General features: G+C 56.8%; 1 protein-coding gene across 3 annotated transcripts in view; it reads left to right on the top strand.

Moving 5' to 3' along the window:
- Positions 1-13,802, top strand: part of UNK (unk zinc finger) — a 29,377-nt gene that overhangs the window by 14,666 nt on the left and 909 nt on the right. Inside the window, exons 2-15 of one of the 3 annotated variants that reach the window (XM_040989657.1) lie at positions 3,282-3,491; positions 4,337-4,513; positions 4,619-4,749; positions 5,260-5,395; positions 5,926-6,043; positions 6,749-6,833; positions 8,035-8,177; positions 8,533-8,733; positions 9,250-9,315; positions 9,747-9,921; positions 10,591-10,692; positions 10,812-11,000; positions 12,590-12,771; positions 13,347-13,604. In XM_040989657.1, coding sequence (XP_040845591.1) covers positions 3,282-3,491; positions 4,337-4,513; positions 4,619-4,749; positions 5,260-5,395; positions 5,926-6,043; positions 6,749-6,833; positions 8,035-8,177; positions 8,533-8,733; positions 9,250-9,315; positions 9,747-9,921; positions 10,591-10,692; positions 10,812-11,000; positions 12,590-12,771; positions 13,347-13,604 — 2,173 coding nt within the window. The remainder of the gene's footprint in view (positions 1-3,281; positions 3,492-4,336; positions 4,514-4,618; positions 4,750-5,259; positions 5,396-5,925; positions 6,044-6,748; positions 6,834-8,034; positions 8,178-8,532; positions 8,734-9,249; positions 9,316-9,746; positions 9,922-10,590; positions 10,693-10,811; positions 11,001-12,589; positions 12,772-13,346; positions 13,605-13,802) is intronic. The other 2 variants (XM_040989658.1, XM_040989659.1) reach the window with 2 other exon arrangements.

The raw sequence follows: 13,802 nt of genomic DNA, 5'->3' as shown, positions 1-13,802 counted from the left end.
CAGTTTGTCACCCAAATCAGCCTACGCACACAATGGTAGTTGTAATTGTTGGGTCAGTTCTATCTCCGGTCCCATGTTTTACATAAACCATACGATGTTGATGTGCAGCCCAATCCTACCCACCACATACTTGGCCTTCACGCAAACCGATGGGAGCTGCAGTCTAGTCTAAGTGACCCACAATAACTCCCACCAGGCCCACTGCCTACCCTGGTTCCAGTGTTTGCCAGCACATACAGTTGACTGGTCCCGTCTGACATATATCCCATTTAGCTGTCATACATGTCAATAGGCATTGAAGCTCAGTTCATCCTAACCAGCTTTACTATCCAGTCCACACTGGTGCCAGCAGGTGCCACCATCTGTCTGAGCTATGCCTGCAAGAGACAGAATTTATCCCCCGTGCCAGTATCTGCCAGCTGACTGTGTCAAAGCCCAACCCCCCACACCCACTCTCACTTATGCATGTACCAGAAGGTACAGTCAGCCCAGCCTGGCCTTTCCCTGATCCAGCTCACATGTAGGCCGTCAGATGTGGTGGCCCTGCCCGGCCTGCTTTGTCCTCATCTCAGCTCTCATGCTCACCAGAGGGAGTAGTGGCCCAATAGGGGGTCCCTCGCAGCCCACCTCTTGGGCCATCCCCACCAACTCTGGGTTTTACATGTGCTGGTTGGGTGCTGCAGCCCAGTCTGGCACAGCCTGCCTCACTTTGGTATTTGCCAGTGGGTGTTATAGTCTGGCTGGACCTGGCCCACCCCAATTTCAGCTTACGCTGATGAGGGCTACAGCCTAGCCCAGCCCTGCCAGTCCCCAGTCCCAGCCCTAATGTGGACTGACTGGTATTGCATCCCAACCCATACTGCATTCTGTTGCTCAGATTCTCTAGTGAGTGATGTGAACTGACCCATCCTGGCCTGCTCCAAACTACACTAAGTGTATGCTGGTGGGTATTTTGGCCTTGTCTGGGCTGCTCCCGGTCCTGGTTCTTGCATTCACCTGCAGGGAGTGTGTCCTGACAAGAGTTACCGAAGCTCTTCAACCAGGTTTATTCCCATCTACAGATCCCTCACGTGCCAATGGTTGCTCTGACCTAGCCTGGTAAAGGACTTTATCCATCTTTTTTTTTTTTTTTTAAGATTTATTTGTTTTTTGGTTTTTATTTTTTTACAAAGTCAGATATACAGAGAGGAAGAAGAGACAGAGAAGAAGATCTTCCATCTGATGATTCACTCCCCAAGCGAGCGCGACAGCTGGAGCTGAGCCAATCCGAAGCCAGGAGCCAGGAGCTCTTCCGGGTTTCCACATCAGTGCAGGGTCCCAAGGCCCAAAGAAAAAAGAAATGGAGATACAGAGCTTCATCCACTTGGTTCACTCCCCAAATAGCGGCAATAGCCAAGGCTCAGCCAGGCAGTTGCCAAGAGCCAACAGCTTCCTCCAAGTCTCCAATAGGCATAGGACCCCAAGTACTTGGGTTATCTTCCATTGCTTGCCAAGACACATTAGCAGGGAGGTAGATCAGAAGTGGAGCAGCCAGAACTCAAACTGGTTGACCATACAGAATACTGGCATCGCAGGCAATGTGTGTTTTTTTTTTTAAAGATTTATATTTTATTACAAAGTCAGATAAACCGAGAGGAGGAGAGGCAGAGAGGAAGATCCTCCATCCGATGTTTCATTCCCCAAGTGACCACAATGGCCGGTACTGTGCCGATCTGAAGCTGGGAACCAGGAACCTCTTCCAGGTCTCCCACGCGGGTGCAGGGTCCCAAGGCTTTGGGCCATCCTCGACTGCCTTCCCAGGCCACAGGCAGGGAGCTGGATGGGAAGTGGAGCTGCCAGGATTAAAACTGACGTCCATATGGGATCCCGGCACGTTCAAGGCGAGGACTTTAGCTGCCAGGCCACGGTGCTGGGCCTGCAGGCAATGTCTTAACAACACTACAATGCTGGCTATTGCGTGCTAGCTTGAACCCTAAGGACAGGACCTCTTCCTTCCTCCATTCTGAGCCTGCATGCAATAAGAACTGTGCAGCAGGACTGTGAAGGCTTCACTGCCCTGGCACCTACTTGGGTACCTTGGGCAGCATCCAGGAGGCCCCTTCCTCCAGAACACTCAGCAGATATATCTCAATGCTTTGAAGAAAACCCCCTGGAAAAGTCCCAATCCTGGAGCCGCATGTCCCCTTCCTTAGGGCCTTTGTAGTAAGGTCCTAGGTTGATGGGCAAGAACCAAAGCTGCAGGCTGGACCTCTGGTCTTTGTTCCACACCCTCCTGATAGAGGCCACGCTCCAAGGGCAGCACTTAACAAAGCTCACCAACTACACACACCCCTCCCTTCTCCTTCGCCCTCTCTTCCCTTCTTACCTGGCTGTCCCCCGTCCTCCATCTTGTCCCCTTCCCCTGCCATGGCAGCCCTCTTCCTGCCACCATGGCAGATGTTTCCCTTCCTGAACCCCCTCCACCTCCACTTCCGTTCCTATTCTGTTGGAATAAAAGGACCTCCTAATAAAATTTAAAAAAAAAAAAAAAAAAAGCAGCTCACCAACTATCCATCCTCCCTGTGGGGTCCCTCAGTCTGAGGCCCCCCAGCCTGGACCCACTAGTGAATCACAGTGTAGATGGATGGAACGTTCTGTAAGGGACTAAGTGGGGCTGGGGTCCTCCTTTCACTGGATGGGATTTGGTAGAAGAGTTTTGTATCTCACCAATATATTAAGTGAGGAAGAGATGAGTGAAGGTGGGAGGAAGGTCTCCCTGGTCAGATACCCTCAGACAGTCTTCAGTTCCTTTGGATCTCCTCAGCCTTGTGAGGTTGTTGGGGACCTCCTTCCTGGCATGGCCTCAGTAGGGCTGGAAATGTCTGGGATAACATGGGCAGCCATTTGACCCAGCAGAGTCAGTAGTCCCCAGGGACATCTAAGGACCTGGCCTTTCAGCTCCGGGCAGCACCTTGCGTGTCTGCAGATTTCTGCCCTCAGCTCATAGCTAGCCCTGCTCATGATGTGGCAGGAACCCATGTCACATTTGGCAGAGACTGCCCGTGTTCCTGTCGGAGCCTTTTGCTCGGGCCTGTGAAGTAAACTGAAGCCAGTCAGCTGACAGGCGCCAGCATTTGGGCTAGCTTGGGTTCTGGGTCAGCCTAGTCGTGGGTCTCTCCTCATGTCCCAGTGGAACTGCTCTCCCCAGGGGGCCTTCAGGGACTTGGTGGCTAAGTTCTTGCTGGGGCACAAAGGACTTGGCTCTCTACTTCCAGTTCACTCCCATGGGGCTCTGTCTGCAGGTACCTGAAGGAGTTCCGCACGGAGCAGTGTCCACTCTTTGTGCAGCACAAATGCACACAGCACCGGCCCTACACCTGCTTCCACTGGCACTTTGTGAACCAGCGGCGCCGCCGGTCCATTCGCCGTCGGGACGGCACCTTCAACTACAGTCCTGACGTCTACTGTACCAAGTACGACGAGGCTACAGGCCTTTGCCCGGAGGGCGACGAGTGAGTTCCCCAGCCTGCTTTCAGAGAAACCCCAGGTCTCCTTGGTCAGATGCCCTCAGACTAGGCCACAGATTGTAGGAAGCCAGTCAGGCTGCTTTGGGAAGAACTAGCTGCAGCCTGGGCCACCTTCCTCCAGCCCAGATCTGGTTAAGAAGCCCTGTCATGGGCTGGAGCCTTTCTTTCTGGCCATCTTTCGGGAACCCTAAGGGCTTTTTTTTTTTTTCCACTGAGGGGTCAGATCTGAAGCCCAGTGGCTCCCTGAGATCATAGGGGCCCTCGCCCTGTCCCACTAGCAACCACACTGTACCTCAGAATTGCCGAGGCTGAACCTGTATGTTCTACCACAGATCTCTGGAGAAATGGGCACAACACTAATGATAGGCATTAGGAGGTGACACCACTGAGGGAACTCTGGCCTTGCTCATGATTTATTTTGACCTTGCAGAGGGCACAGGAAGTGCTGTGGAGTTCTGTGGACACAGCTTACTGAGCCATTGTTGAATCCACCCTGTTGCTTGCAGAGGTCAAAAGCTTGCACGATAAAGCACTTGGGGTAGGAGGGGCATGCCCAGGCTTCCAGCCAATTAGGACACCTAGCTGACAACATTCATTCTCCCAGAAATCTTCCCCGTCCACAGGTGCCTCCTTTTGGGCACCTTGCAGGACAGTCCAGCTGTGTCAGGCCTGATGGGTGTTTTCAGGCTACAGCACCCAAGGGAAGGGCATTCTCACCTTGAGGCACCTTGGGGTCATGGAGAAAGCCTTTGAATGGCTGGGAAGGGGTGGGGGGCGGGTATCTAGGCTGCCAGAAGCAAAGCAGAGTGACTTGTGCTACCATGTTCCAGGTGCCCGTTCCTGCACAGGACCACAGGGGACACTGAGCGCAGGTACCACCTGCGCTACTACAAAACTGGAATCTGCATCCACGAGACAGACTCGAAAGGCAACTGCACCAAAAACGGCTTGCACTGCGCTTTTGCCCATGGGCCTCATGACCTCCGTTCCCCGGTCTACGACATCAGGTGCGCTGGGGGCCAGGGTCTCGGCTACCGGCGAGGATGGCGAAGATAGGTGCGCTTTCTCTGCCCGCTGTCATGCCCACTCCCATTTCCTTTCTCTTCTCTTAGGGAACTCCAGGCCATGGAGGCCCTACAGAATGGCCAGAGCACAGTAGAGGGCAGTATAGAGGGCCAGTCCGCTGGAGCCGCGAGCCACGCCATGATAGAAAAGATCCTCAGTGAGGAGCCTCGGTGGCAAGGTATGGGGGCAGCCTTGCCCCTCGGGCCCGAGGCCTACCCTCCCCCCGTGCCCAGAGTTGCCTTGAGGACTGGCTCACCACCATCTCCTGACTTCTCCAACCCACGCTCCCTCCTTGCTGGGTGGTGCCCAGCCCCCTTTTCCCACCTTACACCTTTCTTCACAAAGTACTTCTGGGGGGAGTTCACTCAGATGCACTATTCCCAAGGGCTTGCAGGTGTTCATATCTGCATACACGGCGCTGATTTGCACACATATGTGTGTTCTTCCCTCATGGCAGTGCCTTTTTGGCTCTGTGAGCTGTGTGTGTCTCTAGGGAGGGACCAGCTCTGGTCTGGGCATCCTCAGCTTGCCTGTGGCCTGTGTAGAGGTGGCACTGCTGACCCCTGCTAGCAGTGTCACTCTGGGGCCCCCTCCTGATGGCTTCTCCTTGCTTTCCCTCCACTTTATTGATGTTCTCGGGGTATTCCACCCCCACTTGCCTGACCCCTGCCTTCCGGCCCCTGTGCAGAAACCACTTACGTGCTGGGGAACTATAAGACAGAGCCGTGCAAGAAGCCCCCACGGCTGTGCCGCCAGGGCTATGCCTGTCCCTACTACCACAACAGCAAGGACCGGCGGCGGAGCCCCCGGAAGCACAAATACAGGTCCTTTGGTCCCAGGAGGCCGGCCGTGGGTGGGAGATGTGATGTGGCAGGGAAGGGATCTTGCAGAAGTTACTGCCACTGTGGCAGGGCGGTGGGGTGACCAGCCCTGGGGTTACAGAATCCTAGGGCCTTGGTATAGGGGGAGGAAACAGGACAGGTGACTGGATTTTTGCATGAATGAGAACCTGACCAGACCGTGTCTGGCACCTCTCCAGTTCTGACCCTTTGGGGTATGTGTGGAACAAGCCAGGCCACAGTGTGGACACTGTGGCCATGGCTGTGGCATGACTCTGGGCTGTGTGGTACCTGGTGGGAGGGCCTGGTTGGTGTGGTGACCAGGCTGGGCCAGAGAAACAGCCTGCCTTCTAGCCCTGGTAAGGCCACACTCCACAGCCTCTCCTTCCCAGTTCTGTGCCTGCCCCGGTGAGGTGGGGAGACAGAAAGGGGACCCTGAGCAGGGATCCTGGTGGCACCCCCAGGCCCTGATCTTACCTGCTCTTTCCTCCATCTTACCCCACTTGTTGGGTCAGGTCATCTCCATGTCCAAACGTCAAACACGGGGATGAATGGGGAGACCCTGGCAAGTGTGAGAATGGAGATAGCTGCCAGTATTGCCACACGCGCACGGAGCAGCAGTTCCACCCGGAGGTGGGCCTGGGGAGCTGTCGGGTCCTGGGCGGGATGGGTGGGGGTAGCTTAGCATATCCCCTTTGGGAGGCACAGAGGACAGGGCAGTGCTGGCACAGCTTCTCCTGACCGGCCCCCACCGGCGGCCTCTGCCCTGAGCCCACACAGCCCCCTGCCTGCTGCTGTCCCACCCAGGCTGTGTGATGGCGGGAGCCATGGACTGAGCGTGCGGAGCGGGCCTGTCGGGGCTTTGTGACATTTGAGATGCTTGTGAGTGATCTAGTGATGTTGGAGTCTAGGGCCCCATGTCCTCCCTGATACCGACTCAAGCCCACTGGTGCTTTCCTGCGGCCCTGTGCCCCACGTTCTAGTCTGGAGGACAGAGAAAGGCACCTACTATCCCTGCCCTGGCTCCACGGAAACCATGAAACCTGAAATGGACCCCACAAAGTGAGGTCCGTGTCAGCAGAAGTTAGACTTACCCAGACCCCAAGACCCTGGGGGAGGGGAGATCCCTTTGTGAAGACTGGGAAAGCCTGGAGCCCAGAAAGGATGGGGGCATTGGCAGTGAGTTTCCTTGGGAGTTTAGAGTTCAAGGGACTTAGGGGAGCAAGTGAATCATGGGGTAAAATGATTTAAGCTGGTCCACCCATGTCAGGACATGGAGCCTGCCTGATTCTTGTGGCTGAACCTGACCCATTTCTGTCTCTGCTCTGTCCCCTCCAGATCTACAAATCCACCAAATGCAACGACATGCAGCAGTCGGGCAGCTGTCCCCGAGGACCCTTCTGCGCCTTTGCCCACGTAGAACGTATGCCATTTCCTTGACCCTAGGGTGGTGGCCCGCCCTTCTGTTGAGACTCAGGCAGAGGAGTGGGCACTGGCAACACATCGCTCACAGGCACCCTCTACCCACCAGGGGCCTCGTCCAGTGGGCGCTCCCCTTCCCTGCAAGTCTGTGAGACTAGTAGGGACTGTCGTCCTGGCCAGCATGTCACATCACCCCTGGCAGACATCACTAACGGCCTGTGAGGCTCTTCCCTTCTGATCCCTACTCAGGCCTCTAGAACAGAGCTGCTCGGGCAGAATGCACTGCAGCCCCATAGGCCTCTACTTTCCTTCGGAGCAGAATCTTTACCGTTGTGTGCAAGGAACTTGATAGTACACAGTTATCCCAGCTTTGGGGCAAGTTCTTCAGCCTTGACTTGACATCGCAAACCGCATACTTGGGACCTGGTGGCAGACAGATCTCACCAGGTCTGCCCTTGTGCTTGGTCCTGATACTCATGTACCATTTCTAAAATTTACATATTGTTTTGTTTTTTAAACAAGAAATGCTCATTTTGACAACATTTTTATTTAGCCCAATGTAAAATAGCATGTTAATATGTAATCAGTGTAGGAGAATATCAAGATAATTTCTGTGTCTGCTAAGCCTGAGAAAGCCAGTACCTAATGCACATTCTAGCTCAGCCCAGCGGATTTCAGGGGTTAGTCACCACTCATGGCTTGTGGCCACCATGCAGGGTGGTGTGAGTATAGATCTTCAACGCTACCACGCCCAATCTTGGCAATGGGGTGCAAGGTAGTACCCCTGACCCCTGCTTCCTCCCCAGGCCACTGCTCTGATTCTCTTCATGCCTCTGTGAGCTCAGCCTGTCAAGAGTACAAAACAGACTGAGCGTGCTGGGAGGAGAAAGCGTGTTCTTGGCACTGGCACACCCTGCCACAGCAGACCCAGGCAGATGGTTCAGGCTGTAGAGTCGGAGCTGTGTCCCAACTCTAGCTCTAAGGGCTTGCTGGATTTAACTTACCTCTCTGCCTCTGTTTTCTTACCTGTGAGATGAAGAGCCTGATGTTTCTTGTATCTTTAGTTACTGTGGAGAGTCCTGGTTGATGCCCAGTGCTGGGACCAGGGTGATAGAAGTAAGGTAGGGACCGTCCCTCAATGTGGAAGAGCATTTCTGGGACTGGCTTAGAAGCCTGCTGACCCCTGCCCCCATCTTTTGCAGAGCCACCCCTAAGTGATGACCTCCAGCCTTCCTCAGCTGTGTCCAGCCCCACCCAGCCAGGTCCCATCCTGTACATGCCTTCTGCTGCCGGAGACTCGGTGCCTGTGAGCCCCTCCAGCCCGCATGCCCCTGACCTCAGTGCCGTACGTGCCTTACCTAGGGAGGGGTGGGCACCAATGCCTGCCCCAGAGCCCATTCCAGCCTCTTGTCCTCAGGCCAAGGGGTTCTTCCTTTATGCCCCAAAGTTCTCAGGGTTCTGTTCTGTCAAAATTGGGGAGGGAGGGCTGGAGGTGCTCCCCAGAGCCTGTGCTAACCAAGCTGGGAAGGGCTGGGTAAAAGAAGGCCCCTGTCACTCTTCTGTCCCATGCCTACCAGTTCCCTCATGAGATTCTAGGGTCCCCAGGTGGTTGTTGCTAAAGAGGCTCCCGCTGCAGAGGGATGGCAGATGGGCTGTGCCTCAGCCTGCAAATGCCCACCAGCCACTCCCCTTCTCTGCAGCTCCTCTGCAGGAACAGCAGCCTAGGCAGCCCCTCCAATCTCTGTGGCTCCCCACCAGGCTCCATCAGGAAGCCCCCAAACCTCGAGGGCATGGTCTTCCCTGGGGAGTCGGGCCTCGCCCCTGGCAGCTATAAGAAGGCCCCTGGCTTTGAACGGGAAGACCAGGTGGGAGCTGAGTACCTGAAAAATTTCAAATGCCAGGTAAGGGATGGGAGGGGCAAGATATCTAACGCCTAGTGAGGCTAGCAGTCAAGGCTCGGAGGAGCCTTTGGCCCAGGTCTGGGTGGAGGCCTCGGAGCTAGGACTCCTCTCATCACCTCTTCAGGACTGAGCAGGTCGAGGAAGCTGTCTTGCAGTTGGAGGCAGGAGGAGGGTCTAGCAGCTTGTCAGTGTCACAGAGCAGGGAGGAGTGGGGACGGCATGAGGGTGTGGTCCTTCCCCTGCCTTGGATCTCCTTGAAGGGAGCAGGAGGGCCTTGAGGAGCAGCACAGAGGGTCTCCAACTGGGCCTGGAGATGAACCTTCTGGGCTTACCTGGGCTGAGTCATGTGGAAGGAGCAGTCCCCTGCTTAGGAGGGGAGTAGGGCTGGGGAGGAGGAAAGGGAGGCATGACAGGTGATGGATCTGCCATCACTGAGCCATGCAGGTCTCAGTGGATTTCTGGCTTTGGAGGCCCACAGCTCCACCCTCACCTCAGCTCCCTGCCTTTCTGTTCTAGGCCAAATTAAAACCCCACTCACTAGAGCCCAGGAGTCAAGAGCAACCAATGCTTCAGCCCAAACAGGTACCGAGCCCTCTGTTCTCCTACCTTCCAGCACCTGCTGTGAACAGGCCAGGCTCAGCCCCCAAGAGTGTTTAGGAAGTGCCACTTCCTATAACTGCAAAAAGGGACCTAGTTGGGGCTTGCCCCAAATACAAGGAGGGTGGGGGACAGGTCCTGGAGCCCCTCACTTCCCAGACTCCTCATCCAGTGAGAGCACACTGACTGGCATCTGTCCCGGGCCAGGCAGTGTGCCTACCTTCCCTCCTTGATAGCCGTGAGGGAGTTGATGGCCTGGCATTCTCCAAGCCACTCAACTAGCTCTAGTCTCAGCCTGCAGACTGGTGGGTAGTCCAGCAGGGCATGTGAGCGTCAGATGAGAATTGGGGGTGTATGTCCCTGGTCCCTCCTGTGCAGGCTTCCCATTGCCTTTTCCCCTCCTTGTCTCATTGCAGGATATGCTGGGCATCCTCCCTGTGGGCAGCCCCCTGACTTCCAGCATCTCCTCTAGTATCACCTCCAGCTTGGCAGCTACTCCCCCTAGTCCTGTGGGCACCAGCAGTGTTCCTGGCATGAATGCAAATGCTCTGCCTTTCTACCCTACCAGTGACACAGTAGAGTCGGTCATAGGTAATTGATGAAGTTGCTAGGCACAGGAGTGGGTCAGGGGTCAGAAACAGTCACATTGATGAAGTGAGGCTTAGGTCAGCAAGCTGGTCAGCTCGACTTCTGCCTCAGGCAGTCAGAGGTAGGGTCCTCAGCCGAAGGAGAAAGGAGTGTGAGGGGAAGAGCCAGAACCAACTCTTGCCACGCTTTGGTGTTAGAGTTGCCTTCATCCCAAGACTTGTGTAAACCAGTGCCCACGTTCTTACTAGGGATCCTTAGACAGTCTGTGCACGCACTGGACAGGCAGATAAGGGCTTGCTGCTGCCTCTTAGGAGAATTATTTACCTGCAGTCCACTGGAACAGGTGGCACTGCACTTGCCCAACACACACCCCTGTGCACTAAGCCACCAAGAAATACCCCTTACCCCACCACCCCAGTGAGCTCAGTGAGACCCAGGAGCTGCAATAGCAGGCGACAGACTGTCAGAGGCAGGACCCTGGACCAGAAGTACCAGAGGTGGCTTTACAGAAGAGAGGCCTGTGGGCTGGTTTGGCAGGTGGCATTGGAGGTTAGGTGGGCAGAGAACCCTGCCCAGTATGGCTAGAAGGTATGAGTGACCGAGAGAAGAGATTGTCAGGGTGGTCTGGGACCCTTTGGAAGCCGGCAGGCTCATGTCCTTCTCTGCCCCTAGAGTCCGCCTTGGATGACCTGGACCTGAATGAGTTTGGGGTGGCTGCCCTGGAGAAGACATTTGATAGCAGTACTGGCCCACACCCAGGCAGCATCACAATCGGTACTGGGCAGGGGGTGGGTGGCTGGAGGGCCTTTCAGGGGCCCAGGTGACCTAGTCCCCTTTCACTGTGGCCAGTGCAGCCTGCCTGGCTTCACAGCGGCCCTGACCCTTTCTTGCAGGTGGAAGTCTGCTGCAGAGCTCTGCACCCGTCAACATCCCCGGCTCCCTGGGCAGCTCTACCTCCTTCCACTCTGCATCCCCGTCCCCTCCCGTCAGCCTCTCCTCACACTTCCTGCAGCAGCCCCAGGCCCACCTGAGCCAGTCAGAAAACACATTTTTGGGCACCTCAGCATCACATGGATCTTTAGGTAAGAGGGAGCATGGCTCAGAGGACATGGCGGGGCGTGGGTGCTGGCGTGGGTGTCCACAGTGTCCACCGTGTATCACTTGGGCTGGAGGCTCCACCCTTGCCCCCACTTGTGTGTGTTGAAGGAATGGTTGTGATGGCAGCACCCACCAAACAGCCCACCCCCTGGGGTGGCTGGAAGGTGGCGGTGGAGCTCTAGGCACAGGCCAGTGCTGCACGCAGCAGACTCGCCAAGGTGAAGGCTTGGTCTGGAGCAGTGCGGCCCTCCCTTGGCAGTTACCGGAGCTCCCGCCACTGCGCACACCAGCCAGGCCTGTAGGAGAGTGGGTAAAGATTGAGCACAGGCTCAGCTGGGATACCCGAGGTCTAGCCAGAAGCCTATTGCCAGCGTACAGTTAAGCAAAGGGACCCAGACCTCAAAGGATCTTTTGGCATATGTGGAGGCCTGTGGGTTCTGGCACTACAGCCAGGGTGCTCGGCCCCACGTGGGGGCTTGAGGGCTGAGGACGATCCTGGAAGTAATGGCCGGAGGTCACTTGCATGGCTCTACCCTGTTAAGCAGCAGTGGCCTTTACTTCCCACTCACCCTGCAGCTTCTCAGAGGTCAGAAACAGCCTCCAAGGGGCTGGGCCCGGGGCCTCTGCACAACACAGCAGGCACAGCTGCGTCTACCGCCCTACTGCAGGGTGGGAGCTGCCCTCTGTTGTGTGTAAGGTTGGCTCAGGAATCATCAGGACCTCGTCCTCGCATTATTCCAGGTACAGGCATGAGTCCAGTAGTACAGGGCCCACAAGTCAGTGGCTCCTCTCCGAGGCAGTCAACACCCTTGAGCCGGAAGGACCGGGGAGGCCTCCCTGACCCTGAAGCTTCCGTGAGACCCTGTGGGACAGGTGGCTCCACACAAGATGGTGCCCCGCGTGTGTCATTGTGCTCATGTTGCTCAGAGGGGAGCATGTCCCAGCTGAGGGAGTGATAACTACGAAGTCTGAAGATGGTGGATGTGTGCACGATCCCAGAGGTGATGTTAGTGCCCACAGGAGCAAGGGCAGAGCCTGTGGAGTTCAGGAACCTTCCCTGAGTGAGCACAGGGTGGAGGGGGGAGGGGGAGAGCAGGCAGCTTAGGCGCCAGGAGCTGGAGGCCTTTGGAGGCCAGTGCCCACTGTGCCCTGCCCCACACATTGCCAGTCATGTCCTCCTCTGTAAACCAAAGGGAGTGTGCCCAAGCTCCCTTCACATACGATGGTATCCAGACTTCACATTCAGTACAGGATGGCTTGCTGGGCCTGAACCCTGGCCTAAGAGTGAAGTCATGGCATAAGTGGCCCCTGGCGGGGACTCCCCAAAGCCCCGGAATCTCCTTGTGAGGCAAGCATGGGAGCCCCACTTTGCAGAAGCGGATGCTGAGACTGGGAGTGGCAGGTGGCAGCAGAACTGGTCTGCCACAGCCAATGGCACCTTCCTTGTCTGCTCTCCCATCCCTGGGCATACCTTGACCTAGTGTGTAGCCAGCCCCTGAGAGCCCCAAGGCAGGACTGGCCAGGGCCTGTGCCAAAGCCCTCCCAAGCTGATGTCCCCCCCTCCCTGGGGCAGGTCTGAACGGGATGAACAGCAGCATCTGGGAGCATTTTGCCTCTGGAAGCTTCTCCCCGGGCACTTCCCCTGCCTTCCTGTCAGGGCCAGGGGCTGCTGAGCTGGCCCGGCTTCGGCAAGAGCTAGATGAAGCCAACGGCACCATCAAGCAGTGGGAGGAGTCCTGGAAGCAGGCCAAGCAGGTACTGGGCCCCATGCCCACCTGCCGACCCCAGTGCCTGGTGGCATCCAGCCCAAGCCTGTCCTACTCAGAGTACGCACAGGGGTGGGGGGAGCAGGGGCCATAAGAACAGAATGGGATCTCAGTTTTGTCCACTGTCCTCATCACCCCTGCAGCCAACTTGCCTTGCCACTCAGGACCCTGCGTGGCTGGCGTCGCGTGCATGGGATGCCTTCTGTGAGCAGCTTGTGTAGCCTAGACCCAGGACCCCTGCTTGGGTTTGGAAGCCCCACCCCCACCCAGGGGTCCAGGTCCCATGACATAGCCTCTACAGCTGCAGAGGGTCCTCACAAGATGCCGGTCGGCTTTGCACCCCTGCAGGGCAAGGCCCTATCCCCTCCTTCCTCTGCCAGAGGATCTCCTGCAGGTTCAGAAACCTGGCAGGCAGCATTCTGCTTGCCCCTCCCCGCCAGCCAGCCCAGCTTCCCAGCAGGCCCTATAGCCAGAGCGCCCACACAGGCTGCTGGAGTTGCTCTCAGGGAGGGGGAGGCACACACGGGGGCCACGGTGACGAGGTGCTGTGTGTTGGGCCCACAGGCTTGTGATGCCTGGAAGAAGGAGGCAGAGGAAGCTGGGGAACGGGCCAGTGCCGCAGGGGCTGAGTGCGAGCTGGCCCGGGAGCAGCGGGATGCGCTGGAGGTGCAGGTGAAGAAGCTACAAGAGGAACTAGGACGGCTTCATGTGGGCACCGAGCCCCAGAGCTTGCCCCCTTTCTCGGACCTGGAGGCCCTCTCTCTCTCCACCCTCTACTCCCTCCAGAAGCAGCTGCGAGCCCACCTGGAGCAGGTGGACAAGGTCAGCCCAGAAGGTCACGGATCACCGGGTGGGCTTGTAGGGTGGCCTCAGCAAGCACTTGGGGGTGTCCCGGCCCAGGTTGCTCTGGGTGTCGTGACACTCCTGAGAGCCACTACCCAGCCCTGAGCCAACACTCCCAGGAGGGCCTTGATGGAGGGAGGGATCCAGGGCTGACCCATGTTGTAGCTGAGTCCCAAG

Source organism: Ochotona curzoniae, unplaced genomic scaffold, assembly GCF_017591425.1.
Source record: "Ochotona curzoniae isolate NIBS_2020 unplaced genomic scaffold, NIBS_Ocur_1.0 contig_523, whole genome shotgun sequence".
NCBI lineage: Eukaryota > Metazoa > Chordata > Mammalia > Lagomorpha > Ochotonidae > Ochotona > Ochotona curzoniae.
Note: the sequence above shows the minus strand (reverse complement) of the source record. Positions and strands in the feature narration are given on the sequence as shown.